The 26631-nt window shown below is 45.9% G+C and overlaps 1 protein-coding gene and 1 long non-coding RNA gene across 2 annotated transcripts; one reads left to right on the forward strand and one right to left on the reverse strand.

Moving 5' to 3' along the window:
* The first annotated feature begins 9726 nt into the window (after positions 1–9726).
* Positions 9727–13245, forward strand: LOC116780021 (protein NYNRIN-like). Its single transcript, XM_032674524.1, has one exon. It carries the CDS (start codon positions 9961–9963, stop codon positions 13243–13245), a length of 3285 nt encoding a protein of 1094 aa, XP_032530415.1. The 5' UTR covers positions 9727–9960.
* A 10130-nt stretch (positions 13246–23375) lies between these two features.
* Positions 23376–26148, reverse strand: LOC116780063. The gene is made up of 3 exons (XR_004354306.1): positions 26139–26148; positions 24820–24822; positions 23376–23463 (listed from the first exon to the last, which is right to left on the reverse strand). It is a non-coding gene; the product is annotated as an uncharacterized LOC116780063 (long non-coding RNA).
* Positions 26149–26631: the final 483 nt, after the last annotated feature.

Here is a 26631-nt window from a genome sequence, read left to right on the forward strand (position 1 = left end):
ACCCTTGTACACCCCAGTTTATTGTCAAAATTTATAGATCCTGCTGTACCTCCATATTGTCCCTATTTCTCCCTCAGGCTTCCCCTTTGAAAGCTGTTTATCTCTTCTTCTCCCCTGTCTTCCCATGCCTCTGTTACTGATAAGCTGTAGCTATCACAGTGCAGAGAGAGCTACAATTAGTCAACCCTCTCTGATATTTGAGAGTTCCACCCATCTCTCCCCTGTCCCCCTACCACATCTTTCCCTAAGCTGTCAATCTCTTGCTTAGCATCCACCCCTCAAACCGCGGTTTTTTAAACCCTTGTTTCCCTTGAATAAACGGGCATTGCATCACGAGACCTCAACTGTGTCCGAACCCTAACCGCAGTGCCTGGTCCCAATTTCCCCTATCCCTGCGGACCGAGGCAAGTGGCTCCCAGACGTGGAGCACAGTTGAGGGCTCTCATACTGAGAGAACTCCTGTGCCTGCACTCTGGTTCAGGCGACGCCGGGGAAGGCGCTCGTCCCCGCCGGTCCTCTCCAGCAGAACGGATGGCTGCGGGCTTGTAGAAGCTGCGCGGGTCAACGCATCGCACAAGGTGAGCTGCTGGGGACATTCCCTGCACCCTACCCCATCACCCATACCCCGATTGGACACTGAAAGAGAGGATTTTCCATCTGAGACTGGAGTGGGGACCTGCACCATGGGACTCACTCTCTCGACCTCTCAAAAATTTGTATATCGGCGCTTGAAAGATTTTCTTATAGAGTATGGCCATCCGCTAGACAAACGATCAGCTAAAGCGCTTGCCAGATGGCTTGACCACAAAAGCTATAAGCTTGCCGAGGACACTGATATCGAGAAGTGGCAAGCTGTGGGATATGACCTCTGGCGGGACAGTGATAAGGGGGACAGTTTAGCCAAAGAAGCTCTTATCGGGTGGAGACTAATTCTCATGGTGCTACAGCACCAGGTGATGAACAAGGATATCAGCCTCCCAGAAACTGAAACTAAAAGGGCCGAGATGGACACTGGGCAGACAGATACACCATGTGACAGGGAAGGGAAGAAACCATCGCGGCGATCTCAAAAGGATATCAAGGAGGAGGGACACGGGGACTGCACGGAGCAAAGGCAGAAAGGGGTGGCGCAGAAAAAACCCGCGCGGAACGGGAGAAGCTCTGCCCTTAGACCGCCCCCGCCTCTGCCCGATCGCGTCAGGGATCCCTCCCCCGGCCTGCCCACAGATACGCCTACCTCCTCCAGTCCCGCCTCTTCCCCGGATCCGTCACCTGACCGGGGCAGCAGGGTAGCGAGAAGCAGGGGCAGGGCGAAAGTCAGAACCTCTTCTCGGAAAGGTGGCCGCGCCCATAAGCCTCACAGCACCAGAGTCTGCAGCTACCCTGAACCCGGTTCAGACACAGAGGCTTACCCTGCCTGTCAGTACCTGCAGCCAGACACAGACTCCCCTGAATGGCAGCCAAAACTCCCGGACATCTGGAAGGCTTTCAGGGAAGAGGCTGCTTCAGCTAAGGATGCCGAATTCCTGAAAGCGTTTCCTATTTATGTAGAAGAAGGAAAGACCCCGGAGTGGAGACCCATATCGTACCCCATGCTCAAAGACATTAAAAAAGCAATCGTTGAATATGGGTTGGGAGCACCCTTTACCATCGGGCTGCTAGAATCCTTTTTTCTTGCTTATACATTAATTCCTTATGATATTCGCGCAGTGATAGGAGGATTGTTCACCACAGTGCAGTCCTCAGTATTTGAGGTTGAATGGAAAAAACTGATTACTGTATATGTGAATGAAAAAATGGAAAGAAGAGGAATTCCTATCCAGCAGGCAATAGATATGCTTTATGGGGAAGGGAACTATTCTAGTAGGAAGGATCAAGCTAGAATTGACCCCAAATTTTTAGAAGTAATCAAAGAATTGGCATTAGAAGCTGTGAAGAGGGTAGCTAATGCCTATGTTCAGACACCCTCCTTCACTCTTATTAACCAAGGTACAAAAGAACCTTTTGTGGAATTTATAACCAGGTTAAAAGAAGCAATCAGCCGGCAAGTCCATCAAAAGGAGAGCCAAGAAATTTTGTTTAATAAATTGGTTATTGAAAAAGCTAATGAGGACTGCCAGAAAGCATTAAAAATGTTAAAAAATCCCTCCTTACTAGAAATGATAGAAGCCTGTAAGAACATAGGCTCTAATTCCCATAAGGCACGTCTATTGGCTGCTGCTTTTACAGGGCCTCAGTATTGTTTTGAGTGTGGGGAGAAAGGACATTTTAAAAAGCACTGTCCTAAATTAATCCCTGAACCAAATTTACCTAAAACCTTATGCCGGAGGTGTGGGAAAGGGCGTCACTGGTCCTCTAGTTGCAGGTCCATAACCAACCTCAATGGTGAACCTCTGCCCCCCAGGAGATCCCCAGGGCCAAGGAAAAAAGTCACATTTCAATCCTTGCCTGATCTTCGTCCCTGCTCCTGTGAGCCTCAGGGAAACAGGGAGCAGAGCGCCCGGGGGGGCGCGATGACACAAATCACCCCTGCTCTCCGCTCAATCCTGCGCCCCACACCTCACCCTGTTACCCTGTAAGCCCAAAGCCTCCGGTAGATCCTATTCCCCTGAATCCAACAGACCCTATTCCTGTTCCATGTGTTTCCCCTAATTTAGCAAACCCTGTTCCAGTTCAAAATCAATGTGTTCCCCTTAACTGGAACATTCTCTCTGTTATTCACCCCTCAACACACCTAAGCTCCTATGAGCAATTGGCCAAAGTCAGGTCATCTGCCCCAGTAGACCCTGACAAAACATATCTAATGATATCACATCTCTCAGCAGTGGCTAAGGGAATCATTGTTGTACCCACCCTCCTGACAGGACTTACAAATACCAACATTGCTATATGCCTAACTGTGCATCTCCCTCCTGTGCAGCTAGATGAACGCTTCCCCGTGGCAAAGATGATCTCCACAGATGACCTGCTCTGCGTGAAATCCTCAGACGAGGAGTAGAGGGAAGAAGCACTGAGGGAAGTCCACTGGACTACCTCAGTGAAAACCTCCCGCCCACTTCTAACATGTCTGGTTTATTTTTCACAGCCTAAACACCCCCAAAAAGTAAAAGTAGAGGGCTTACTGGATACCGGTGCTGATATATCGATCTTTGCCTCCAAAGACTGGCCATATGGCTGGCCAGCTCAGACTACTAACGTCAGAGTCAGTGGGATAGGAAGATCACAGTATCCTGTCAGGAGCAAAGAGGTACTAACAGTCTATGGACCAGAGGGGAGACCAGCATCGCTCCAACCGTATGTACTTAACATCCCAATCACACTGTGGGGAAGGGACGCAATGGAGCAGTGGGAGCTCACTTTGGGAACCCTGTCTCCAGATGAAAATTTTTAGGAGGGGTCACTGAGCATTTGCAGCTCCCCAAACTGAGCTGGAAGACAGAAACGCCAGTTTGGGTGGATCAGTAGCCCCTACCCAAACAAAAGCTGCTAGGAGCCATTAATTGGATTAGACCTGTACTGGGGATCACAACCAGTGATCTGCACCCATTATTTGAGCTGCTGAAAGGAGATGCTGGCCTGTCCTCTCCTAGATCATTAACAACAGAAGCTGAGAAATCCCTTGCCATTGTTGAGAGAAAAATATCAGAGAGACAGTCTTTTAGGAGGATGGAGGGACTGCCATCCTCCCTTGTAATAATTAATGAACAGAGACAACCACTGGCCCTGCTGGGTCAGTTTACTACTGATAATAGAGACTTCTGCTTATGGGAGTGGGTATTCCTCCCTCATCAATTCGGCAAAACAATTACAACCTTAGCAGAAATGATTGGCAAGCTGATATTTAAAGGCCGCACCAGGTGTTTAGAGCTCAGTGGGGAAGAGCCAGATTTCATCTACCTTCCACTGACCTCTGAGCACCTGGAAAAACTGATGCAGAGTTCTATTGATTTTCAAATTGCCATCGGAGGCTACCCGGGAGAAATCAAATTCCATCTCCCGGCGTGCCCGTTTTTGCAAAGATTGATTCCAATTCCTCTGAAATTAAAAATCGTGCAATCAGATTTACCAATTAAAAATGCAAAAACCCTTTTCACTGATGGCTCAGGGAGAACCGGAAATGCAGTTATTGTTTGGCAGCAAAATGGCAATTGGCACCAGGATATACATAAAGTTCAAGGTTCCCCCCAAATCGTAGAACTCTCAGCAGTTGTTCGTGCCTTTCAAATTTTTAGTGAAGAACCAATTAATATCGTTTCAGATTCAGCCTATGTTGTAGGTGTGGTGAAAAGGATTGAAAATTCCTATCTAAAAAACGTGTCTAATGAAAATCTCTTTAAGCTGTTAACCAAATTGTTGTTTTTAATAGAAAACAGAAAATTCAGCTTCTACATTGTCCACACCAGATCACACACTGCTTTGCCCGGTCCTGTAGCAGAGGGAAACCAAATCGCCGACCATTTGGCAGGTATGGTGGTCACCCCTAACCTTTATCAACAGGCAAAAATTTCACACGAGTTTTTCCATCAGAATGCACGATCGTTACAAAAACAATTCGGACTAAAATTATCCCAAGCCAAAGAAATTTTGAAAGCGTGTCCTGACTGTCAAATGCTTGCCCCGATGGTTCCAGAGGGGACCAATCCCAGGGGTTTGACAGCCCTAGAAATCTGGCAGTCAGATGTCACGCACGTGGCAGAATTTGGCAAACTAAAGTATGTACATGTGTCTATTGACACCTTTTCAAAAATGATTGTGGCCACTGCACATTCTAGTGAGAAGAGCCGAGATGTTAAAAGGCATTTTCTGTCCGCATTTGCAAGGATGGGTGTCCCCAAACAGGTGAAAACAGATAACGGACCGTCTTATGTATCTGCAGACACAAAAAAGTTTTTTGAAGAATGGGGGGTACACCATACCACCGGAATCCCTCACAACCCCACGGGACAAGGCATAGTAGAGCGTGCTCACCAAAACATTAAAAATTTGCTCAAAAAACAAAAGAGGGGGAGTATTAACCTACCCCCTCAAAAAAGATTAGAAAAAGTTATGTATGTTTTAAATTTTTTAAATATGATGGAGGAACAAGACACTCACATAAACAGAAGTCCAATAGACAGACATTTCAAATCAGATTTTACTCCATCACAGCAAAAAGCAAAAGTTATGTTTAAAGATCCAATTACAGAGATGTGGACGGGCCCTTTCCCCTTAATCACCTGGGGGAAGGGGTACGCATGTATTTCAGGCAACAACGGACCAAAGTGGGTCCCCGCAAGAAGAGTGAAGATACACCAGGACTGAGACGAAGGATGCACACTCTCCAGGCCTACGCTATCCTGATCTGTCTTCTCAGATTTGTCACCAACGTCACTGCGTCCCTTCTGAGGGACTGGATGAACCAGCCCTCCGAGAACCTCTGGGTAACCCTGGCCAAGGCCACAGGCACTGACACCTTGTGCCTGACCTTGTCCAGTGCTAGTAATCCATTCAAAACCTGCCTTATAGGGATTCCTGTGACTCCAGGCAAAGACTGGGACACATTCGTGGAAAAAACCCAGAGTCTAGGATTCTTACAGCTAAATTCAGTCACCCTAGCACAGATGGTGTCCAGGCAGGCGTTTACCACCATCCCTCCACAAGAAATAGATTTGCTCGGTTCACTACCCACTAGCAATTGTGTTATATTCCATCAGCACACAGAACCCCACCTATTTACCCCCCACAATGTCACCGCCAATAAATTAATTTACAAAGGGGCCACTTCGCCGTGGTGCAACAATTCAATTGCCACCACAGTACCAACAGAGCACGTTCCTAGGAACATGAAGCTCCCCGAAGGGTTTTTCCTCCTGTGTGGGGATCGGGCGTGGCAGGGTATTCCTGCCTATCTAGAAGGGGGTCCCTGTACAGTAGGGAAGCTGGCTCTGTATAACCCGGCGAAGTTTCAATTAGCAGATCAATCGATTGTTCCCAAAAATAAAGTCAAAAGGTCCCTCCGTATAAAAAGAGGAAAGTCTCCCAACCCTAAAAAAAATGTAGCCCCAAAGAACCCAATCATTCCTCCCTTTAATGCAGCACCACATGTGATAGGTACAATCATTACTCCACCACCACCCCTACCCTTCCCAGCAGACTGTGATTCCAGCATTCACATTTGGTCCCGCATGAAAAACTTTTGGGCTTCCTTCCCCATCCCCGGGATAAGAACTGCCCATGCCCTTTCCTTACTTTCCCACCTTGGTTGCTGGTTAACTAAAGAAGCGAATGCAACCACGAAAGCAATTGAGGGTCTGCTAGCAGACACTCAAAAGCTGAAAGAAATTAGTCTCCAAAATCGTGCAGCCATTGACTTCTTACTCCTGGCACACGGTCATGGGTGCCAGGATTTTGAAGGAATGTGCTGTATGAATTTTTCAGATCACTCACAATCAATTTATGAAAGCATTGATGCCTTAAGCCCCTAATGGTTTTATTTTTCTAATATTTGTAGGACTTGTAAGTTTTATAAGTAGGTTTTAAAAGCAGAAACCCTCCCTTCTTTGTCCCTTGTCCCTTATCCTTTTCCCTCTAGCACCCTTGTTTATACATTCCTTAACCCTCTTACCCCATTCTATCCTCCCTATATCACTTATAGCCCCAAATCTAATAGAAATGTTTAGTCTTTTGTCAAGGCAAGGCCTAGACAGTTGACAGAACAGCATATCTGGGCCTAAACCACAGAATGAAGTCAAAAATTAGGTAACTATGTACCCTTTGTGCTCTGATGATGGTGAAGGTGATGAAGTAGGTGGTCCCAAAATGCACCCCAGACCCATTTCAGGGGGTGGACCCCGGGGCGGTCCAGAGTAAAGGCCACAGGGTGGACACATCTGGGATTGGATGGATGGTATTATAAAATGTAACCTCTCGGGCACGGGCGCGCGCGTCTTGTAACATCTTCTGCCTTGGCAAATAAACCCTTTCTTATCTCACCCCTAATTAACTGCTCCGGGAGATTTTTTCAGCACCTAAATCCCACGGCAACAGTTGGTGGCCCGTACGTTGGGGAGACCTGGACCGGGACTTCTTCAGACTGGAAAATTTCATCGTGCAGGAATATTCCTCAGGAAGCCGGCTTTTATCTGAGATAATTCCCGCCCCGGTCTGAGAAGCCCAGCTCCACAGAACCCACGGAAGCAAGCACGGAGCATAGAGGTGAGATAAAAAAGAGCGAATAAGGAAACGGTACCTATTTGGTTAGTTAGCAGCTGCGGGAAAGTTTTGTGTTTTGTGTTCCGAGATAGGGAACACGGGTTACTGGAAAGTTAACTTAAAGACTTGGGCCCAGACAGTCGCGAAAGTCGCTTTCCAGGAGGTGAACGGGTGGTTCACCATCGCAGGTCAGGGCGGGTTTCAGCCTAGGGCTGTGTGGTTTGGAGGGGACGCCCTCCGGTGCTCTGACGCTGTGGGAGAGCCGGTGGGGCTCTGGGGTCGGTGCGACTCAGTAAATAGCTGAGGGGTTACGTAACAGCCTTGTAACCTAAAGGTAGCAAGTTTGAAACCCAGTGTGTGACTGTGGTTTGTTTTTGTTTTGCAAACATGGGTTGTGTGGATTCAAAAGTTGAGATCCCTAAGGAATCCTCCCTGGGAATGATTTTGAAGCAGTGGAAAACTTTAACTGGTGTTGAAACAACTTTAAAGAAGGAAGAATTGCGTAGGCTGTGTATGGATGCCTGGCCGTGGTTTGGACAAGTGAGAGGGGTGGCGTGGCCGGAATTTGGTCCGTTAGAACTAGGTACAGTGCTTCGATTGATCTCGCTTCTTCATGTAGAACAGAGGTGGCAGGAAATTCGATATGCAGAGCTGTTCTTGAGGCTGTTAACACGCCCTGAATCAGGTGTAGAAGATAAGAAAAATGAAAGTTCAAAACCGAAGGAAAAAGCAGAGATGGCTTTAAGAAGAGGGAAAAGGAAAGATCGAGTTGAGGCTGCTCCTGTCCCACAAATCCTATTTAAGAACACCGGAGAAGATGATTTAGATATGTTGATATCACCTGACATGAGGGAAAATACCCTGGGAGCTCCACAAATTGGACTCCCCGCTGCAGCGGCAGCGGGGGGGGCTGGGGCTGCCGGGGTGGCGGCTCCTGGACCAGTTCCGGCTGGGCAGGCGGGAGCCGTGGGGGGACTCCCTGGCGCGGGTATGGCTGCGCTGGGGGGAGTTGGACAAGTTGGAATCTCCGGAGGAGTAGGCTCGGGGGTGGCGGGAGCCGCTCCGGGCATGGTTAGTACGGGACTTGCTGCCATGGCAACGAGTACAGGAGCAGGCACTGCGGGAGTAATAGGCTTGGGGCCAGCCCCGGCCGCAGCGGTGGCGGGGGGAGGAGCCCCAGGAGCAGTAGCAGGAACAACCCCTGGAATTCCAGGAGGGGCAGGGGCGGTGCCAACAGGCGGGGCCTCTGTCCTGACTGACTTGGGAGGTGGGGCTGGAGCCGCCCCCTTTCCCACGCTTTCCCCTCCCGAGGGGGGACATTCCATCCTTGTGGGGGGGGGAAGAAAAGAGGAACCGAGAGAGTTTCCAATTTCTGCCCCTCATGAAGAGGGAACAGAGACGCATAGACAGGGCAAGCCGGTTTCAGCTGCTGAGAGAAGGGAGAAGCGAGGTTTACCACCGTTTGATAAGGACACAGAAGCAGAGGGTGAATTAAGTGATAGCCCGGGGGAAGGAGAAGCAGACCCGCCTGTAGTAAGACCAAAGGGAAAGAGGGCCCGCGAAGCGTTAGCAGTCCCCGACCCGGTTGCAAGTAGAACAAGGGCAAAAGATAAGCCACCGTTAGAAGCCCCCTTAAGACAAGCTGTGACCAGTCAAGGCACGGTATTAATAAAGGTCCCTTTCTCACTGGTTGAGTTACAGCAATGGAAAGATTGTGTGGGGGCATATAGAGATAATCCAGAAAAGATGACAAATTATGTCCAAAGAGCAATCAAAACTCAGAATCCTGATTGGTGTGATCTAGAGGTTATGATGGATACCTTATTAGACCAAACGGAGAAGGAGATGGTGAAAAGAGCTGCTCAAAAGGCAATAGAAATACAAAAAACCTCTGGGCAGTTTCCAGGCGAAGATATCAAAGATATCTTCCCCCTCACGGATCCCGGATGGGATCCTAATGTGTCAGCAAATTTAGAAGCTTTGAAACGTTATCAAGACTGGGTAATTTATGGATTTCGGCATGGAGTTCCAAAGGCGGTGAACTGGTCCAAAATGTATGAGGTTAGACAAGACATAAATGAGTCACCCACAGATTTTCTAAACAGATTAAAGGATGTTATCAGGAAATATACCAATATAGACATTGAATCAGATATGGGAAAGAAAAATCTGGTGTATTTATTTATAGGACAGTCCTCAGATGATATAAGAAGAAAACTGCAAAAAGCAGGTGGTGATAGAAAGGATATTAGTGAGCTGTTAGATATAGCCTGGACGGTATATCAAAATAGGGAGCATAAAAGGAAAACAAGGGTGATGGAACAAGAAGGTGGCTATAGAGAGCCTTATAAACATAACCCCAGGTATCAGAGGTCTAACCGTCGGCAGGACATAGCAGATGACAGATGTTCTAACTGTAAGAAGAAGGGACATTGGAGAAAAGACTGCCCGGAGCTGAGGGGAACTGAAAACACACTTCCCCCCCCCCCACCCCCAGCCCCCCAACTGGCTGTGAGTCAGAGTGTATGAGGGGGACCGGAGGCTTCTTCCCCAGCAGAGCCTCTGGTTACAGCTAAGCTGGGAAGGGAGAATGTTGAATTTTTGGTTGACACAGGTGCGGCATACTCTGTTTTAAATACTTTGGAAGGGAAACTGAGCCATGAAACTGTAACTGTGGTCGGTGCTACAGGGGTAAGTGAAACAAGGCCATTTTTTAAACCTTTAAAATTCAAATTGGGTAAGCACTGGGTAACTCACCAATTTCTTTACATGCCAAATTCTCCTAAACCTTTACTGGGTAGAGACTTACTGGAAAAATTAGAAGCTGAAATTAAATTCACCAAGGGGGGAGACATAAAGGTTATAATCCCAGATACTAAATATGTCGAGGCAGCTGCTTTCTTTATACAGGAAAATCATGGAGAGATCCCTGCAGAAGTTGAAAATGCTGTCATACCTTTAGTCTGGGCCAGCAAGTACCCTGGGAAATCAAAGCAAGCTGAACCAGTAAGCATCGCACTCAGGCCAGGAGCAGTCCCGGTAAGGCAAAAACAATATCCTTTGAAATTAGAAAGCCGAAAAGGCCTAGCACCTATAATTGAAAAGTTCCTTAAATTTGGTTTACTAGTAGAATGTGAATCCAGATTTAATACCCCCATCCTACCAGTGAAAAAGGCTGATGGCAAAAGCTATCGGCTAGTCCAAGATCTTAGGGCCATCAATAAAATAACTGAGGACATCTACCCAGTGGTAGCCAACCCCTATACACTGTTAACCACATTGACAGAAGATTTAGGATGGTTCACTGTACTCGATCTTAAAGATGCCTTTTTCTGCATTCCTGTACACAAAGACAGCCAAGAGATTTTTGCCTTTGAGTGGGAAAATCCTGAGACAGGGAGAAAAACGCAACTAACCTGGAGAGTTCTTCCACAAGGCTTTAAGAACAGTCCAACACTTTTCGGAAATCAGTTGGCAAAAGAACTGGAGGACTGGAGAAGACAGCAGCAAGAAGGAGTTGTCCTGCAGTATGTTGACGACATCTTAATCGCAGCCAAAAGCCGGGACCAATGCATCGAGCTCACTGTAAGTCTCTTGAACTTTTTGGGGCTAAGTGGGTATCGGGTCTCGAGAGAGAAGGCACAGATAGCCAAGGAGATAGTCATCTACCTGGGACTTGAAATCTATCGTGGGCATCGGCGACTCAGCACAGACCGAAAAGAAGCCATTTGCCGTCTCCCAGAGCCCCACACTGTACGAGAGATGCAGGCTTTCCTGGGAATGGTAGGATGGTGTCGGCTGTGGATAGCTAACTATGGGTTGCTAGTCAAACCTCTGTATGAAGCCCTGAAAACGGCCAAAGAGGGAGTTGTAACATGGACAGATGAGACCAGAGATGTGTTTCAACAGCTGAAACAGTCCTTGATGTCAGCTCCAGCACTAGGACTACCAGATTTGACTAAACCTTTTGAACTGTTTACACATGAGCAGTTGAATGTTGCTCTGGGGGTGTTATCGCAAACTCTGGGAAGCCAACGAAGAGCTGTGGCTTATTTTTCTAAACAGCTGGACAGTGTTAGCCAAGGGTGGCCAGGGTGCCTGCGAGCTGTTGCAGCAACTGTTATCCTGATTGAAGAGGCCCGGAAGCTCACCCTTGGGCAGCGTATCACCGTGTATGTACCCCATGCAGTTCAAGCCGTGCTTGAACAGAAGGGAGGCCACTGGCTGTCCCCCAGCAGAATGCTTAAGTACCAGGTTGTGTTGCTGGAACAAGACGATGTTACTTTGAAAACAACATCTATTGTAAATCCAGCTATGTTTCTGTCTTCAACACTAACTGACAGTGTCCCTGAGCATGACTGTTTACAGACTATAGAGGAGACTTACTCCAGCAGACCAGACCTGAAAGATGTGCCCCTGGAAAATGCAGACTGGGAACTGTATACAGACGGAAGCAGCTTCATGCGAGATGGTAAGCGCTTCACAGGGTATGCAGTGACGACCAGAGACGAAGTGATCGAGGCAAAAGCCTTGCCAGCAGATGTGTCATCCCAAAAAGCAGAATTAATCGCATTGGCAAGAGCCTTAGAACTGAGCGAAGGAAAGAAGGTAAATATCTGGACTGACTCAAAATATGCATTTAGTGTTGTACATGCCCACGGAGCAATCTGGAAAGAAAGAGGACTACTGACAGCCCAAGGCAGTGGAGTCAAGCATGCAGACCAAATTCATGCACTCCTGCAGAGTATTTGGAAACCAGAGGAGGTAGCTATTATGCATTGCAGGGCCCACCAAAAGGGGAAAACAATTCCCGAGTTGGGAAATCAGTTTGCTGATCAAGCAGCAAAAGGGGCTGCAGAAAAAGGCATCTTGGCAATAGTGCCACAAAAGGAAGTTGATTTGACAAAATACACCCCTAAGTATGATGAGAGAGATAATCAGCTAATTAGATCACTGAAAGCTGAAATCAAAGAAGGGGGGTGGGCTGTTACCCCTACTGGACAGGTTGTAGTCCCACCACTGCTCCTTAGGGAAATAGCTCAACAGGAACACGAGGCTACCCATTGGGGAACGGAAAACCTCCTGAAACATCTAAAGAAAACAGTAATAGGAACAAATATGACTGAAGCTGTGCAGTCCATAGTAGGTAAGTGTGAAATCTGCAAACGAAACAACCCAGATACATCAAAGAGAGTGGTACTAGGGGTAACAAAAGTTGGAGACCAACCCGGAGATTACTGGCAAATAGATTTTGCTGAGTTACCACCATGGGGGGGGTACAAATACATCCTGGTATTAGTTGACACTTTCAGTGGATGGCCTGAAGCATACCCCTGTCGCACTAACACAGCAAGGGAAGTGGTAAAAGCTTTACTGAACCACATAATTCCAAGGTTTGGGGTTCCTCTAGGAATGGCATCAGATAGAGGAACACATTTCATTGCGACAGTAGTAAAAGAAGTATGCCGCATCCTGGGAATTGTCTGGGACCTACATACCCCCTATAGACCTCAGGCTAGTGGCAAAGTTGAACGAATGAATGGCACTTTGAAAATGCAAATAAGCAAAATTTGTCAGGAAACATCTATGTCCTGGGTTCAAGCTTTGCCACTAGCTTTGCTGAGGATTCGTATCCAGCCGAGGCGGAGGGATAACATAAGCCCATATGAAATACTATATGGAAGACCATATCAAGCACCACACATACCAGGGGATGTACACTTAAGAGGGAGAACCGATTTACGAAAATATTTGATTGCTTTAGGCTCTACTTTGCAGAAGCTGCAGAAGGTCATCGAGTTATCCAGACCCATAGGACTGGACACCCCTGCTCACCCATTCCAGCCAGGAGACTGGGTCTACGTCAAGTGGTGGAACAGTGACCCCTTACGAGCCAAGTGGAGAGGACCATACCAAGTCCTGCTGACTTCCCTCACTGCCGTCAAAGTTGCTGGCAGAGAACCCTGGTTCCACTACTCCAGAGTCAAGAGAGCATCAGCTCCTGGAACAACCAGCCAACCAGAATCGGACACCGATGATGATGATGTGGAATAGACTGCTTGTTCTGTGTATTCTGTTCGTGCAACCGGTAACTATGAACCGAGTTTGGGACCAAAAATTGCATGTGGCCCTAGTCCAAAACGTATCTAAAATTCTCCGGAAAACAGAATGCTGGATTTGTACTCAAGTACCAGCAATTGATGATGAGAATAGTGAGTGGCCCCTAATTGGCATTTTACTAAATGAGACAAACTTCGGTAAGTCCATGATGAATTTCCCAGGAACCTGGAAGCCAGTTACAGAGGCTTATTATCCAGTGGCCCTAAGTAATGTAATTTCTAATCAGGATGTTGTTCCCTGCATGATTATAAACGCTACAGGAGAAATCATTCTCCCCCCCCACTGTGATAAAAACAATTCAAAAGAAGAAATAAACCCAGAAATTGTTGCGGGGATGGCACAGTTCCCTTTGAGATTAATTCCTCCCCAGGGATCAGGATGGTACTGGATTTGTGAAAAGGAGGCCTGGAAAGTTTTGCCCCTTGATAAAGATCGGGCCTGTGCTTTGGGGGCAGTGATTCCAAATATAACAATTCTCGATCCAATTGATGAACAAGAATGGAAAAAACCCTATCCAAAAAGAGCAAAAAGAACTAGCAATCCCCTCATTGAGCGCCCTACAATTTTCCACAGCATAGTCAGGGCTTTAGTCCCATCTCTAGGAGTGAGTGAATTGGAAAAGGCAATTGTAAATATTTCGGCTGTTATGGAAAACATTCAAGATCACACTCTGGATGCAATTGAAACCCTAAAAGAACAGTTCCAAAGCTTGTCTCGTGTAGTAATACAAAATAGAATGGCCCTCAATTTTTTGCTAGCCTCACAGGGAGGCGTGTGTAAAGTCATCAATACCAGTTGCTGTTCTTACATAGATCAGACTGGTAGAATTAATAATGATTTGGCCGCAATTCGAAATCAAACCAAAATCTTACATCAAATATCTCTAGATGATGTCTCCCTAGGTTTAGGAGATGTCCTCCACAAACTCACTTCATGGTTACCGAACTGGACATGGATGAGACAACTGTTTATTTTAGTATTGTACATACTTAGTGTTAGTGTAATAGCTCACTGCATGCACCGATGTTATAGTTGTTGTAGGTGTAGGTAGTAGAGATTGGACAAGACCTTTGGGTTTTGTCCAGTCTCTAAGGGGGGACTGATGCCTTAAGCCCCTAATGGTTTTATTTTTCTAATATTTGTAGGACTTGTAAGTTTTATAAGTAGGTTTTAAAAGCAGAAACCCTCCCTTCTTTGTCCCTTGTCCCTTATCCTTTTCCCTCTAGCACCCTTGTTTATACATTCCTTAACCCTCTTACCCCATTCTATCCTCCCTATATCACTTATAGCCCCAAATCTAATAGAAATGTTTAGTCTTTTGTCAAGGCAAGGCCTAGACAGTTGACAGAACAGCATATCTGGGCCTAAACCACAGAATGAAGTCAAAAATTAGGTAACTATGTACCCTTTGTGCTCTGATGATGGTGAAGGTGATGAAGTAGGTGGTCCCAAAATGCACCCCAGACCCATTTCAGGGGGTGGACCCCGGGGCGGTCCAGAGTAAAGGCCACAGGGTGGACACATCTGGGATTGGATGGATGGTATTATAAAATGTAACCTCTCGGGCACGGGCGCGCGCGTCTTGTAACATCTTCTGCCTTGGCAAATAAACCCTTTCTTATCTCACCCCTAATTAACTGCTCCGGGAGATTTTTTCAGCACCTAAATCCCACGGCAACAGCATACATCAACTAAAGAATCTTGTAAAAGATATCCACCAGTCCCGTGATGAAGGATTAGATGGACTTTTCGATTGGATAAAACTCCCCTCTTTACCCAATTGGTCTCGCAAAATCATAATCATGCTAGTGATTTCCCTATTTGCCCTTGTGTTCTTGTGTGCCTGTTTGCCGTGCTTTGTCATTTGTGTTCGCCAGATGGTCATCCACAGTGTCTCCGTGAATGTCACCACGACTGAAAACAGAGAAGGGGGAGATGCGATGGATGAAAAGACAGAATGGGAGAGATATGTGGCCTGGAAAAGCATTAATGGAGTCTGAATGGACTTTTTACTTACTGAATAATCCACCCAGCAGACTGGCAGTTTTTCCCCAGTTTGCTGTTGTGTGCTTATGAACCCTTGTACACCCCAGTTTATTGTCAAAATTTATAGATCCTGCTGTACCTCCATATTGTCCCTATTTCTCCCTCAGGCTTCCCCTTTGAAAGCTGTTTATCTCTTCTTCTCCCCTGTCTTCCCATGCCTCTGTTACTGATAAGCTGTAGCTATCACAGTGCAGAGAGAGCTACAATTAGTCAACCCTCTCTGATATTCGAGAGTTCCACCCATCTCTCCCCTGTCCCCCTACCACATCTTTCCCTAAGCTGTCAATCTCTTGCTTAGCATCCACCCCTCAAACCGCGGTTTTTTAAACCCTTGTTTCCCTTGAATAAACGGGCATTGCATCACGAGACCTCAACTGTGTCCGAACCCTAACCGCAGTGCCTGGTCCCAATTTCCCCTATCCCTGCGGACCGAGGCACATACATGCATATACATTTTACATCACTATTCCAGGTATTCAACATATGTTTCTTTTATGGTTAAGACTAATTTGTTATTTCTACAACAAGTTATAAATCCATACATTTCTTGACAAAGAGGTGCCAGCATTCTGTTGACCCTACTTAGTTGGCTATAACTCATGTCCAAGGTAACAGGGAGGGTAATAATCTGTTTTATGTCTTTATGAGGGTGCAATTAAGTTTTACAATCTGTTTTTCTTCTTTCCTGAGATTACACTAACCCATTTGTTTCCCATTTGTCTTTTTTATCCACACGAATTATGGTCTGTGTTTATCACACAGTAGTTTTGCAGTATTTCACAAGCATCACTTTGGAATGTTTGTGTCGTCTCTCTGATTGCTGCAGCACGGTGTCATAGGTTTTCTTGTTTTAAAGAAAAGACAGAAACCCTGCTTGGAATTTTTTCCCTTTACCACTGTGAAAGAAAGGTGTTGAGCAAGGGAGGGGGAGGAGATGGCTAGAGTGAGCACACACACAAAAGGACTGGCTAATAACCCCACATTCCAAGCTAATGGTTTCAGGAGACTGTAGGGGGAGGTGAGTTTTTGGTTTTTTTCTTCTGGGGGACGGCACTTCACTTTTACCTTGACTCTGGAAGGGTGTGTGTGAAGAGAAAGAACTCCGGAGTTCATTTTGGTTTTGGCCAAGTCATCTAGCTACCTTTGGCTCCGGTTCACCTCCATTCTCTCATGCCCTGTTCTGCCTCGGATTTCATCAGAGAAGCTGGTACCATCTGCAGAGGAACTTTTGAGGGGAAAGACTGTTCTTCTCCTCCCCCCCCCCCCCCGCCCCTTCTACTGGTGTCAGTTTACACCCACTGACAACCGGAGCCTTCGACAGCGTGAGTCCATAGGAGGAATCACCCTCCCCCCTTCTCCCTTCCCCCTTCAGTGGGGGTCCCCGTTGGGCTGCCTCCCATACGCCGGACCCTGCGGACACGGCATCTACCAGAGCCCAACAGCGCCACCTGCCGACCATCAGAGAACAACTGCAACCTTTGCTCCTCCGGAACCCAACGGCACCCCCTGCTGGCCGTGAGTGAAGCACTGCAGCCCCTGCCTCACGAGGCGCCAGCACCCCCTGCTGGTCGTGGCAAAAAAGTACCTAATTGTTTTTGGTGGGAGTTTGGGTGCAGGACTGTTGCTTGTTTTCTTTTGTTGTGTTACTTACCTATACATATATATTCTTTAGTAAAGAGCTGTTATTTTTCTTTTCCACACCTTTTCGACTGGAGCCTCTTAATTTCGAAGTTATAATTACTTAGAGGGAGGAGCTTGGTTTTTCTCATATCTCAGCCTCCTTAGTAAACACTTCTGTCTTGGTAAACTAAGACAACATGAAGGAGATTCCTCCCTGAATTTAGTTTGAGAGTCCACATAGGATTTCATATGATTATGAAATCAAATTTATCTACCTTAAATTTGTCTCCAAAATGTTTTGTAAAATTGACTAATGCTTGATATGTTGAACAAGGAATATGTAAAATGCTGAACTTCACCAAAGAAGAATCCTGTATTAAGAAACATGAGAGAAAGTGAAGCGACCAACTAATCTGTGGAACTGCAACAAAAAGACTGGTTTTATGAACCCTCCCCAAGACCCTAGTTGGCATCTTGCCTGCAATCTTTGAGACAAACTGGTAACATCATTGGTGGGATGATTTGTTTAGATTGTTCTTAGCTGCAACAAATACCCTGACTTGCTTTAATGTGATACACTGTTATTGTGATGCAACTGTTTTGTTGGTGTTCATTATAGGCACATATATATGTGAGTGTATCTAACCCAACACATGAGGATGTCAAGATCAAATAGCCAATTGGATATTAACTGATTTTTATCACTATTTTGTTATGATAACATACGCATATACAGAGGACACTTTTATAGCATGAAGGCAAGAGGTACCTCCACTACTACTTCATGAGGTAAGAATGACTGACTGCAGTCAAGGTGCAGACTGTGGCAGGATGGCCTGCCCCGATGGGACCTGGAATCCATTCAAAAAATGCAAACTCTCTGTGATGAGTTACTGGTAATGCCAGGGTGCTCTTTGGTGTTGCACCAAACTCCTGACACACCTTGCTTTTGATAAGCTCCTAGCTGGTCTATACATTTGTGACTGGTAGCCAGTCACTTTAAAAGTCCAGTCCCTCTCATACAACCAAGACGCGGGGACAACATTAGTCCTTATGATCCAGATATTCACATAAGGGGAAAATTGACTTGCAAAATTATTTAATGGTTTTAGGTTCTACTTTGCAGAAACTATAGACATTCATCGTGACATCCAGACCCATAGGATTGGATACTCCTGCTCATCTGTTCCAGCCTGGGGACTGGGTCTATGTTAAATGATGGGACAACGACCCCCTGCAAGCTAAGTGGAAAGGTCCATTTCAAGTTCTACTGACCATCCTCACCGTGGTCAAGGTTGGTGGCAAAGGACCCTGGATTCACTACTCCAGAGTTAAGAAGACCCCTGCTCCTTGGACAGTGGAACAACATGGACCGTTGCAGAAAAAGAAAAATGTTGTTTAAACTACTCTTTCTGTGTGTATTGCCAGTAACCATGAATCAAGTTTGGAACCAGAATTTACATTTGACTCTAGTCCAAAATGTATCCAATATTCTTCATAAAAACGACTGTTGGATTTGTACCCAAATGCCAACAATTGGTGAGGATAAAAGCTGGCCTTTGATTGGTATCTTAATGAATGAGACAAACTTTGGTGAGGACCCTGAACTCCAGGACCGCTTAGGAATTTTCTCATCTGGAAGATGGGAACAGGTCACTAAGGCCTACCTACCCATAGCCCTGAGCAGCTTAATTCCTAATCAAGAAAGCTACACAGTTCCCTGCATAATTGGTAATGCCACGGGAAAGGTCATTCTCCCTTCATATTGTCATAAAACTAGCTCCAGAATAAGTTTAACACCAATTGTTTTTCTTATGTAGATCCAAGTGGAAGAATTACTATGGATCATGCCGAAATTTGGAAGCAAACTCAAATTCTACATCAGATAACCCTGGAAGATGCCTCTTTGGGTTTCGGAGATATCTTCCACAAACTTACTTCATGGTTACCAAATTGGACCTGGATAAAACAGTTGTTCATAATAATTGTATATATATCATTAGTGTTTCCATGATGGTTTGCTTTATGGTTCAGTGTTGTAGTAGTTGTTTGTCTTTATGGTTCATAATTAGGTATAAATAGTAAAGACAACACGATGAAATCCTTATCAGTCTCTAAGGGAGGATATGATGCCTGGAAATCTATATTATATAAGATTTTAGTATAGCTCATTAGTACTTTTAGTTTGCTAAACACCTTTGTACTAAATTTCTAAAATGCTGTTTAACATTCCTTGTCAAGAATTTCAACAGACAAAAGATTTTAGCAAGGAGAAGAACACCTTATCTGTAGAAATGTACTCAGAATGAGACATAACAGGGTCACACCACTTGATATAACCAGTCAAAACTACTCAGAAGCCTTGAAGCTGTTCCAAGGAAGACAGAGATAATGAGGAAGAGGAAGAGGAAGAGGAAGAGGAAGAGGAAGAGGAAGAGGAAGAGGAAGAGGAAGAGGAAGAGGAAGAGGAAGAGGAAGAGGAAGAGGAAGAGGAAGAGGAAGAGGAAGAGGAAGAGGAAGAGGAAGAGGTGGTCATTTTGAGACCACCAACTCAAATTCGGGAGGTGTGTTTGAGGTGGGACGAGGGCAGTACGATGGGAGGGATGGTTTTGGGGATGGGTGTAACCAATGAGGTAGTGTCCAAATATTGAAATTAAAAACTGAATATTGTAATTAGATGGTAGTATAAAATTGTAAAGGCCTACGCCATCAGTGTGTGCAATATATTTTTGTGCACCTATGGTGCTGCAATTATAGAACTACTTTTTGCCTTTCTATACTCAAAATTGTCCAGAGAATTATTTCTCCAGTTTAGGGTAACAATATTCAAAAGCCATCTGGACATGGTCCTGGGCAACTGGTTCTAAGTGACCCTGCCTGAGCAGGGGAGTTGGACCAAATGACCTCCACAGGTCCCTTGCAACCTCAAACATTCAGTGATTCACAGAATGAATCACAGAATGGGTAAGGTTGGGAGGGACCACAGTGGGTCATCTGGTCCAACCCCCCTGCTCATGTAGGGCCATCCTAGAGCACATTGCACAGGATTGCATCCAGACAGTTCCAGTGAGGGAGACTCCACAACCTCCCTGGGCAATCTGTTCCAGTGTGCAGTCACATGCACAGTAAAGAAGTTCTTCATAATCAGGTGATTCTCTGAATTTACCTCAGAGTAAAGGTCAGTCTCTACATGAGGTTTCACCACTAGTCACCTCCCTGAGACTGACTGCCTGCAGAGTCAGATGCAACAGACCTCTGAGAAGCAGTGTGTAGTTGGGGATGTCTTGGGAAGATGGATTGTACGCATTCACAATGGTTAGGTGTTTTTTCCCCATCTTTCTCTCAGTCTGGTGGAATGACAGGGTTCATAGTTCCAAAAGTACTTTTTGAGTATAAACCAGAAAAATGTGTTAATACCTCATAAATTCAGGGTTTAATGAAATAAATGACATAAAGCATTTGCTCCAATTATGAACACTGATAAATTAGTTCAGAAAAAAATGGCCAAATGGGGCTGTTGAAGGGTGAATGGGTGTCATGGGTTTACTTGTTCTAAAAAACCAAACAGGAATTTTCTTTCCCCTGCTGCAGTGTGCAGGAGGGATGTTGAATGGGGAGGACAGTTCTTTTGCCTTGGGTGATTGACCTACACAAAGGAGCTGGCTGGCAGAACTACATTCCAGGCTGATGGCCCTCTCTAAGGTCTGGGGGGGGGGGGGGGGGGGGGGGGGGGGGGAGGGGGGGAGGAATTTTTCTCCCCTCCTCTCCTTGGAAAGGGGCACTTCACTTTTTGCCTTAACGGAGGCAAGGTGTGTGGAGGCAAGGTGTGTATGTGTGTTGGAAAAGCTATGAGACCGTTTTGCTCTCGACCTGGTTGCTCTCCAGCCTCAGTTTGCCTATGAGTTGCTCTGTTTCCAGCCCAAATCTGCTCAGATTTCATCGGAGAGTTTGTGCTCATCGACGAAAGAGGGAGTCCTGGCCACAACCAGCCACAGACAGCGTGAGTTTAGTGGAAAAGAAACCACCTTTCTTTCCCCTTTTCCCCTTCCCCTCCATTTTTGGCTTCTCCTGAGATCAGGGCCCCCACATGGCGACTACCAGAGCCCAACAGCGCCCCCTGATGACCAACACTGAGCAACTGCAGGCTCTGCACCTCCAGTGTTCCAACAGCGCCCCCTGCCAACCATGATTAGAATCGCACTAGAGGAAAAAGAAGTATCAAACTGTTTCCTTTTTGAAGGGGACTTTTGGGTACAGGAGTGTTTTTTAGTTGTTTTTGTGTTCTTTTGCTGTTTTTACCAATACACATATATCCTTTAATAAAGGGTTGTTATTTCTTCCTTTTTTCATACTTCCTCGATTGGAGCCTCTTAATTTGGGATTTGCAATTTCTGAGAGAGAGGAGTTTGGTCTACCTCATAACTCATCCTCCTTAGCAAAACACTTCAGTCTCCTTAAACTGAGACAATGGGTCTTACTGATCACCCCTTGGCTCTCCAACTCACTGATCATCTTATGGATGGGGATCATAGAGTCTCGGTTCGTTCAGTACTGCCAACGATGCACTACTGTGGTGGCAATTGGCACTTGCTCTTCCTCAACCTTCAACAGTCCCACAGCAGAAGGGTTCTCTGAGAGACCAGGTAATGAATTCAACTACTTAGCCACCTCTATCTCCACAGTAGCTATTCCAAAGACCCATCTATGTCCCCTGGGGTCTTTGAAATACCCATTCCTGAGGTAGTCAATGCCCAGGATACATGGGGCATCTGGACCAGTCACAATGGGGTGTTTTTGCCAGTCCTTCCCGGTCAAGTTCACCTCAACTTCCAACACGGTCAACTCTTGAGACCCTCCTGTCACCCCAGAAATGGAAATAGTCTGTGGTCCCATATGTCCTGAGGGCATTAACGTACATTGAGCGCCAGTATCAACCAAAACCTTGTATTCTTGTGGGTTTGACGTGCCAGGTCATTGGATCCACACAGTCCAATAGACACAGTTCTCCTGTGCCTCTACCTGGCTAGAGGCAGGACCCCTCTAACATTGGTCTTCATTCTGCCAATCATTGTTTTTTTCCTGTGAATACCAATGGGAGGTACCTTCTAGCGGGTCAGATCCCTGCCCACAGGATACGGGCACTGCACTCACTTTCATGGACTTCCCTTTTTCTCTCTCTTTCAACTCTTGTACTTGGACTACTAGGGCAGGGGTAGGTTTCCTGTCCCACAGTCTCATGTCTTCTCCATGGTCAGCTAGGAAATACCATAACTCGGTTTGTGGGGTCTGTCCACTCTCTCTAACTGGGGAGCATCTGGTTCTCACTGGGGCCATATGGAAACTGTTTCCCTCAATCCTCTCTTTCAGTCTCTCCTGTTTATCTTTCACCTCTGTAGTTAATGCCTTGAGGTCCTTAATCAATGTCTCTACAGTGGAGATGTGGACCTGTAGTGGTCCTTTGGTCATACTGTCATACAAGTAAAGTTTATTATAGACATCACTGACTCTCACTTCTCCCCAACCAACAATGATGTCAGGTAACTGGCGTGTGCGGACGGTCCCATATGTGTACACTTAACCCTGTCAGGATCATTGGGTGGTTTCCCCTCCCTTCCAAACAGTACCTCCAACAGTGCCATTTCCCTCAGGCGTAGGATCCCCTCCTCTATGGTCTTCCAGCCCTTTGCAGAATGGTGTGCCTGCAAGGAATCTCTGTAAATGAACCTCTCCCTTGCACCATCCAAAAGCCATGCCCAGAGAGACAGGGGCTTTGATACCCACATCCTGGGCAATAGACCTCAAGAACCTTCCTTCACCACCATCAAGGTTTATGGCATCACCCGTAGAGTTATAAACTTGGATCATCCAGGCCAGAATGGGCTCATTTGGGCGACGAATAACGTCTGCCCATAAGCTCTGGAAGTTGTTATATGATAAGGACTCAGTGATGATATCTGGCTCTGGACTAGCTGCCTATGAGGGTCCTGGCTCCCCATCATCATCAACTGGATATCGATGTGGAGGTACAGAGACAAAGCAAAACGATCCATGTGATCAAAACAATGTCCAATTTATTATTTAAATCAGTCAACTTTTATACAGTTTAGTTTGTTCAGGGTACATGCTCGCAACAGTGATTGGATAACTCAGTCTGTGCATGCGTCTAATGTCTCCAGTTCGTTGGACCTGATGTTCTGTCCACGTGACCTGAAATCATTCTTGGCATACAAAACTCTTCCTAATTAATCTGCTTTTAGGGGTTTTCCTAAATCTGCAGGTGTACTTTTATCTCTAGTTTCTCAAGGCTTTCTTACTATAAACATATTATGTTCTCAAACCTTATAATTAGACACACAGCTAACAAGTATAAACATTGCATATTTTCACACAGTCTATAAACAATACATGCTTGTCACTTCCATGGCAAGCAAGGCCTAAAGAGTGCAGGAAAAATTGTTCAGAGAAATCTCTCTGTTCCAGCGACAACTGGGCGAACTGATTTGGTCTTATATTTCCTCTTTTGGATAGGGGCAACCTCCATTAGCTTTGATTGTCCCTTTGATTTGGTCATATCCTGAGTCACCATGGTATCAGGCATCTTGTTTTCATCTCTTCCTTTTCCCTGGAAGTGCTGCACCATACCGAGCAGGTTCCGGTAGGCAATGGTCAAAGTCCCACATGCAGTTGTCAGCTGCCTCTCCATGGGTCTCTCATGACCTCTCTCCCTCATGGTTTTCATTATTTTTGTAGGGGTTTGGAGTTGTTCGAGGGTGAGCTTCCATGTTATAGGAGCTGAACAACTTTCTAGGAATTTACCCATATCCTCCCATAACCCATGCCACTTGAGGTTTTCCACCTCTGGGGTAGGCTTCTGGACACATTCTCGATAATTCTTGGCCCTAGCTTAGTATATTAGGCATGCCATAATGGCACAAACTTGCACAAAAAGTCCAAAAAGTAAAACGTCTCTGACATCTAAGGAGAATTTAAACTTCCCAGAGGCCATTGTATTGGATCCAAAGGGAAAATGGATGAATGGCTGGGCAAATATACTCCCCTGCGTTTCTCCATAGGAATGGGTGCCATTATCCTTAAACCCCCAGAGGAAACAGCTTATGCTAGAACAGTAGTGCATCCTTGAGGACATATTCCAGATGAAAATCACAGATACTGAATTTGCCATGTCATAAACCCAGTGCACAAACTCAAAGGTACTTATTGCAATGAAAGTCTTAATATCCGAGCTGAAACACATTGACAGATGGGACAGATATCTTGGCATGGTTATATGCCAGAGGAAAGCAGCAACCCCAAGCATCATGGTGCCTACAGGTTCAAAACGAGTGTAAATCACACAAGGGCAGTTATTCCTTTTCCACCTCTCCCCTCTTTGGGGGTCCCAAGTTGGATGCCAAACATGTCTCAGTTTAATGAGACTGAAGTGTTTTACTAAGGAGGATGAGTTATGAGGAATGCCAAGCTCCTCCCTCTAAGCAATTGTAAATCCAAAATTAAGAGGCTCCAATTGAGGAAGTATGGAGAAAGAACAAATAACAGCTCTTTATTAAAGGGTATATGTGCATTGGTAGAACAACAAAAGAACACAAAAACAACTAAACAATAATCCTGTCTCCAAAAACCCCTTCAAAAAGGAAACAGTTCAATACTTTCCGCTTTTTGGCACAATTCTAACCACAATCAGCGGGGGGCACTGCTGGATCACTGGAGGAACAGAGCCTGCAGTTGCTCTGTGGTTGTTAACAGGTGGTGCTGTTGGGGTCTGGTGGTCACCGGGTGGGGCCCCAGCACGCGGGAGAAGCTGAAAATGGAGATCTCCCACACACACTGTACAAGTTTCGAGCTGGCTTCCCGCCAAGTCCCCCGAAACTCAACAACAAGGACCCACCTCCCAGAGAGGGAAAAAGGGAAAAAAAACCAAGCAACCAAAGCTATAGCAAAAATATATATATATATATATATATATATATACTTTACATATGAGACAGATACACAAAAGGAAAATACCACACACCGGGGGGGGGGGGGGGGAAGGGGGGAAAAGGGAGAAGGACAAAAAGGGGCAAGGACCGAACAAGTCAAACGGTCAGCTGAAGGCAAACTAGCAAAATCTCACCACTTCCCTTCGAACAGGCAGGATGACCAGACACGGTCCTCGGCTCTCCCCTCACGCGTGGCAGATAACGGCAGTCACTATAGGCCTCGGCTCCAGATAAGCCCGACCGAAACAGGGACTCACCGTTCTCGAACCTCGCCGGAGAGGAAGAGAGCAAGATCCCTCCCGCTGGCTTTATTTATACCTCAAGTTACGTAAAGGAATAGCATGGAATACTTCCGTGATCACTTTTCTAGTTCCTTCCTGGCTACAAGTTGGTCTCTAGGAAGGCCTAGAGTGAAACCACCACACACACCAAGAAGGGGAAGAGGAAAAAGGGGAAAAAAGGGGGCTCTTTCCCACTACACTCACGCTGTCTGCAACTGACTGTGGCCGGAATTCCCCCCTTTTGTCGATGGACACACGTTACTGCTAACATGGGAGCAGAACAGAGAAAGGGCGACCTCCTCCCCGAAAGGTTCCTCTACAGGTGGGTCAAGTCTCTCTGATGAAGTACGAGCAGGTCTGGGCTGGTGGCAGAACAGGGTGCAAGAAAATGGAGGCAAACCAGGGCCAAAAACCAGCCAGATGACCAGACCAAAAACAAAGTGAACCTTGGACCCCTCCAACACACACCTTGCTGGAGTTAAGGCAAAAGTGAAGTGCCTCCCATTTCTGAGGAGAAGGAAAAAACCCAAAACTCCTCACCCCTCCCCACAGTCTTTGGAGGACCATCAGCTTGGAATGTGGATCTGTTGGTTAGTTCTTTTGTGTGGATCAATCACCCAAGGCAAACCACCCTCCCCCATTCAACATCTTTCTTTTACAGTGATGCAGGGGAAAGAAAAAAAAAAGAATTCCCCCTTGGTTTTTTTAGAACAAGTAAACCTATGACACATGATAAGTTCCCATGAAAACCAAGAACAAATTATCATGAAAAATAGTTTTCAGTAGAGGTTTCTGGAAAAGTTGATTACTGAAATAGCTGCTGTCCTGGCTCTCAAGTACTGCTTTCCTTTTCAGATGCAGCTGTAAATGCATCAAATACTATCTCAAAAGGCTACACACATAGAAAACTCTATTGGGAATTATATACTGATATTGTAAAGAGATGATCTATTAGTGCATTGAGTCAAGTGGAACACCATGGAACAAGGTACCCAGTACCTGAGAGAATTAGCTGTGCTGGAAGTAATCTATAGGGATTCAAATAATGAACAATCCCCTATAAATCCAGATGAAGTCCAGAGTACACAAACCATGTGATGGAAGTTTGTACAAAGCGTGTCATCATCGTACGCCAACTCATTGGCATTGATGTCATGGTGAAGAAGGCAAACAAAGAGTGGATAATTTGGATACTGTTACCAAACTCCAGCTATATTAAGACTGTATCTCTTCCCACCTCTGGGCCTGCGTCTCATCTGTGGAAAGACTGTCCAAGGACCTCCAGCAATTTAAAGAGAACTACCAGCAATTTAAAGAAGAAATGTCCCATGTCCCTCCAGTACAGACCAGTCTCTGCTATTGGGAGCAAGTGC

The sequence above is a fragment of the Chiroxiphia lanceolata genome, chromosome W (assembly GCF_009829145.1).
Source record: "Chiroxiphia lanceolata isolate bChiLan1 chromosome W, bChiLan1.pri, whole genome shotgun sequence".
NCBI lineage: Eukaryota > Metazoa > Chordata > Aves > Passeriformes > Pipridae > Chiroxiphia > Chiroxiphia lanceolata.